The 5,246-nt window shown below is 58.1% G+C and overlaps 1 protein-coding gene across 1 annotated transcript; it reads right to left on the reverse strand.

Moving 5' to 3' along the window:
- Positions 1 to 490: 490 nt before the first annotated feature.
- Positions 491 to 4,949, reverse strand: SERPINC1 (serpin peptidase inhibitor, clade C (antithrombin), member 1). Its single transcript, XM_010161729.1, has 6 exons — positions 4,575 to 4,949; positions 2,437 to 2,652; positions 2,196 to 2,333; positions 1,718 to 2,111; positions 1,372 to 1,436; positions 491 to 664 (listed from the first exon to the last, which is right to left on the reverse strand). The coding sequence occupies exons 1-6, from the start codon at positions 4,947 to 4,949 to the stop codon at positions 491 to 493; spliced, it is 1,362 nt and encodes a 453-aa protein (XP_010160031.1).
- Between the last annotated feature and the right edge of the window lie 297 nt (positions 4,950 to 5,246).

The raw sequence follows: 5,246 nt of genomic DNA on the forward strand, positions 1-5,246 counted from the left end.
GCTGCTGCTGTTCCACGGCCGCTCCAGCCTGGGCTGGTTCTGCTGGGACCAGGGCGCGCGGGAAGGACCCGTCAGTTGAGGAAGGTGAGTTTAATTAAGCCTGGGAAGTGACTCAGGGAAAACTGTCCAGAGATGAGCGCGTGACATACAGATCTAGAGGTTTTTAATGTACCAGGGGATCAGAGTTACAGCGTGAGGCCTGGGAGGGAGGAGAGTTGGGTGGAAGAACAGCAGCGCAGGACTCTGGTTTGGGTGCCACAAGAAACTGGTGCCAGAAAGATGCAGCTTCCCCCTGACTGAAGGACGGAGCAGGTGAGGCGCCCTCCGTGCCCGACACAGCGAGGAGGAGCGGTAACAGCCTGGCTGGATCCAGTCCCTCCCTGCAGCTTGCACCGAACAGTAGGACCAGCCACCCCCGGAGCAACCCGGGCCTCGTGGCAGTCCCCCACTGCCCTTTCCCAGTGGCAGAAGCGAGGCCCCGACGGCCCTGTTAGGAGCAAGGATCAGCTATTCTGCCCATGAAGATGACTGTGTTGAGGGCGGCTTCCCGGATGAAAAGCAGGAAGGGCCTGTTGGCATTGAAGATTACTCGGTTCATGGGGAAGGAACGGCCGGAGACGGTGACAGCTGTAGCAGCCGATGCCTCGCTGCCTTCTTCATTCACCTACGACCAGAGGAGAAGACGGGATTAAAATAGTTGCCTCCTTCCCCACGGGAGGCAGGTGCCAAGCCCCCACCTCCCCCCAGAGCCCCAAACGGCCGAGGAAGCGAACGCTACGGGCTCAGAGCTGTGTTTGTCTTTTTATGCTTCACGTTTTTCACAGAATCACAGAATGGTTTGGGTTGGAAGGGACCTTAAAGACCATCTAGTTCCAACCCCCCTGCATGGGCAGGGACACCTTCCACTAGACCAGGTTGCTCAAAGCCTCATCCAGCCTGGCCTTGAACACTTCCAGGGATGGGGCATCCACAGCTTCTCTGGGCAACCTGTGCCAGTGCCTCACCACCCTCTCCGTGAAGAACTTCTTCCTGATGTCTAATCTAAACCTCCCTGATTTCAATTTGTACCCGTTACCCCTTGTCCTATCACTACAGGCCCTTGTAAAAAGTCCTCTCCCAGTACCCTTGCAGGCCCCCTTCAGATACTGGAAAGCTGCAATGAGGTCTCCTCGGAGCCTCCTCTTCTCCAGGCTGAACAAGCCCAGTTCTCGCAGCCTTTCGTCATAGGAGAGGTGCTCCAGCCCTCTGATCATCTTCGTGGCCTCCTCTGGACTCGCTCCAAGTGGTCAATATCCTTCTGATATTGGGGGTTCCACAGGTTTTTAGGACCGAAGAGGGAGACGCCGCCTCCTGGGCCAAAGCAAGGCTTACCTCGAGGAAGGCTTTGTGGAAAGCCTCAGATACGTACAGGTCTGTACGGCCCTCGGCAACGATACCTGGCACAGCGAATGGAGAAAGTTAAAACTGCGGGTTTAGGCAACAGCTCAAGAGAGAACACACTTCCATCCTTCGCGGCCTGCGGTCAAGCAGAAGGCACGTCTGCCCTAAACCACAACCGTCCTTCGCCAGCTGCAGTCGCGCGCTTGACTCTCAAGGGATGTGACCGCAGAGCCCACCGCCGGCTGCCGCAGTACCTGACCCCTCCCGTGCCCCGGTGCCTGCAGAGGGATGCTCACCCCGCGCCTCCACCCTGCACCGTCCCGCCCCTGCGTCTGACCTGGGAGCCTGGCATTTTCCGGACTGAAGAGATCTTCCAGCCCCATTTTTCTCAGCTTCTCCTTGACACTGAAGCTGTCCTCGACACGGAAGCGAGGGAGGTAGACGTAGAGAGAGACCTCCGTCATGGAGTCGATCCAGCCCTGCAGCTTCTCCGACGTCAGCTCTCGCTCCACCTCAAGCAGCGGCGTGCCGGCGGTAGGCAGGACCAGCACCATCGTGATGTCGTCTCCTTTGTAGGGCAGCTCCAGCACCTGGACTTTGTCCTGGGGGATGGAGGCGTGGTGGAATTTGGACTCTTGGTACATAATCGGGACTTTGCAGGTCTCGCCGTTCGTTTTATGAAATAAATCCAGCTTTGTGTTTGGGGCTGGGAACTGCGATTTCCAGTGCCCCTGAAGAGGAGATGGGGAGGACAAATGTGAGCATCATGTTTCCCCCGGCAAAACGGGCTGCTCCCCCAGTCCTGTTAGCCATACCTTAAAATAGATGGTGTTGACCAGGACCAGGACAGTGAGATCATCAATACCTCTCGCCGGGATCACTTCTGTAATACGCTTCTCTGTCTTATTAGCCACCCACTCATTAATGATCTCCCTAGAAAGTTCTGGTTTCTCCTGAAGGAACAGACCAAAAAAGAAAGAAGGTTAAGTCAAGGGTTTGAAATGCCTCTTTGTATCCCTTCTGCAGGAAAACAACCCACCACAGGTTCAAACTCACTTTGAAGTTCAAGGGCCAGAGTTTCGCTCCATAAACTATTTCACTGATGTTCTGGTAGGTCTCGTTAAAGACCAGAGATTTCTCCCCGAAGAGGCGGTTGGCCGACACCAGCTCTGAGGATTTGTTGGCTTTCTTGTAAAGCCGGCAGTTCAGCTTGGCAAAGAAGAAGTGGATCTGATCAGACGTCTTCTCCGAAATGGTGTCAAATCGGAAGACCTGGAGGAGCCAAAGAGCGAGCAGGAATCCATGAACAGGTTCCGGTGCTCCCACGGCAAGCGGCGACGCAGCCCTTGCTGCTTGGCAGCCTCAGGCGCGGAGCCAAGAAACCTGGAGCCCAAACCTACGTAGAAGCAACACATCACCAGCCCGAGACCCTGTTTTGGGGTCCAAAATGTAGGATTACACACTGCTCAGCACGCAGAGGTACTGCTCCTCTTCCTAATCCTGGCTCCCTCGCTCTCCATACTCCGCCTTTGGCCAGTCCCGGCTTCTGTCTCTGACCCAAGAGGAGGCTCCAGCTCCTGCTCCCTGACGTTCCTTCCCCAGAGCTGCGGGCAGCCTGCCTGGATCTGCCCTTCTCTGCCTCGGTTCCCCACGCGCCCCCGTCGCCCCCGCTGCCGGGGGGATGCAGCGTTCCCGGTGTGCCTGCCCGGAGGGAGGGCACTGCCTGGCCAGCCCTCTGGGCCGTAGCGCAGAACACACGCGAAGGGTTTTGGGGAGGTTCTTCTCCGTGCGCTCTGACCCTGCTAGGGAGCGGGCTCTAGCTTGGGGTGCGAGCCACCAGGCTTTCCCCCGCGCCGCCGATTTTAAGGTAGTTTACGCGCCGTGTTCACAAACCTCTCGCACCCCAGCGAAAGCCTCAAGGCGAGGGTGGTGCCGAGGGGGCCCGGAAGCAGCTCAACGGGTCAGTGCAGGTCACAGCCCGACTCCAAGTTTGCACTAACCCCTCCTGCCACGATGCCAAAGGCCGCTCCTTCCCAGGAGTGATTCTCGGGGCCTGCTGAGTAATTCTGCCGCGTTACCTATTTTTGCAGGGAACGGGACTGCCGCAGTCGCCCTGAGGGTGGATTTCTGCAGCAGAGTCTCATTTTTTATCAGTTCCTAGCTGCCAGCTGGAAGGACAGTTACCATTTGTCTGCCACTATCCAACCTCACGGCTTTAGGGCATGGAAAATCCTATTTCAGGCTGTTCAACAGGAACATCCAGGATCCCTGGCACCATTCCATACACGCAAGGGGGTGTTGCTGGCTCTTTCGTAGGGAAAAGGGGGGATTAGGAGCACGGCTCTGCCCCCTGGGTGGCTCAGTGGCAGAAGGAAGCCCAGCAGGAGGGGCTCCCCGGAGCGGAAGGCGCGAGTGAAGATTTCGGAGGCGCGGTTCACTGCTCTGCCCTGCCCAGACCACGCGGATGATGGCCAGCGACCCCAGCGTTACAGGCAGGATATGCAAGGACAGGGCAGTGGGGACAAGCGGAGCCGTTTCAGTCACACCTCCTCGCTGCAGGGAGAAAGGCCCCGCTGGGCTGCGGCCTCCCCTCCTCAAGGGAGGTACAGGCAGTACCAAGCGTCACGAGTGCCCTCACAGCTGTCAGGCCAGTGGGTCCGACAGCAGGAAGGGTGCTTGGACAGGCAAAGAGTTAAGGGGTCCCATGGAAGAGCGAGACCCCAGGATTACCTCTGAGTCCAGCTTCCAGAGCTCTCCCCTCGGAGTTTAGGCTGGAGGGAGAGGCTCCGTGCGTCCAGGCTACCGCGGGAAGCTCAGGCCCGCGCTGTGCTGCTGCAGTACGGCCCCCCCCAAGCAGACAGCAGCTGCTCGTCCGTGGCTGAGCGCTCAGACTGCTCCCACGACAAGGATGCCCTCAGGAAGTGAATGACGTCCCTGTGCAGGACAGCAGAGACCTGGAAGCCAGGTGGACTGCAGGGTGTCCCACGTGGCTTATTTTTGTTCCAAGGGAGAGGGAGGTATGTGAAAGAACTCCCAGTGGGACTTGACACCATGGCTTTTCCTGCTTTTTTTGTGTAAGAAAAGGCTCAGCTACATGCTCGCCCAGTCTGTGAGAAGCGAACTGTCCCCATGCCCTTCCCTCGTTTCGGACCCCAGTGACAGGGACAGGAAAAGGCTGAGGAAATGCCACTGACCTCCATGAGCTGCTGGAGGGTGCTCCCACAAGCACCGAGCTTGGTCATGGCAAAGGCTGTAGAAATGCTGAGGGGCGACATGAAAATGTTTTCCCCGTTGTCCTTGGAGTCAGCCAGGTACTTGTAGAAGATGACAGCAAAGCGCGAGTTGGCCTTCGACAGCTCCCAGACCCGGGGGTTAGTAGACTCCGGGAGCTTGCCCTTCCACGGCTCCGGCTCCTCTCCCTCCTGGGGCTTCTTCTCAGGGTTGCGATAGATGCAGACAGGATTCACCGGGATGTCGCGTGGCTTTGCGGTGCAGATGTCTTCCACCACGTACTGCTCAGGGGCAGCCAGGCCCCAGACACCGAAGAGGCACACCACGAAGAGATGCATCGCCCTGGAACCAGAGAGAGCGCTCATACATGTGCCCAGAAAACCCACGCTGCCCCCTCAGCCCGTGGGGCCCCGTTTCAGCCAACGTCAGAGTGACAAGAGCCCCACGGTCCTCACCAACCGTCCTTCAGTCCCGTAGCTGCAGGGCACCCCAGGAGGGCAGACAGACACCACCAGCAGAACGCACAGGCCTGAGCACACACCGTTTTCTGCGACACGCCAAAAACTGCCTTCCTAGAGCCCCGGGCACCCTCTGTTTTTGAGCAGCCAGCTCAGCCCTGACAAGTCTGTACAGAA

Source organism: Eurypyga helias, unplaced genomic scaffold (genome assembly GCF_000690775.1).
Source record: "Eurypyga helias isolate BGI_N326 unplaced genomic scaffold, ASM69077v1 scaffold33721, whole genome shotgun sequence".
Classification (NCBI taxonomy): Eukaryota; Metazoa; Chordata; class Aves; order Eurypygiformes; family Eurypygidae; genus Eurypyga; species Eurypyga helias.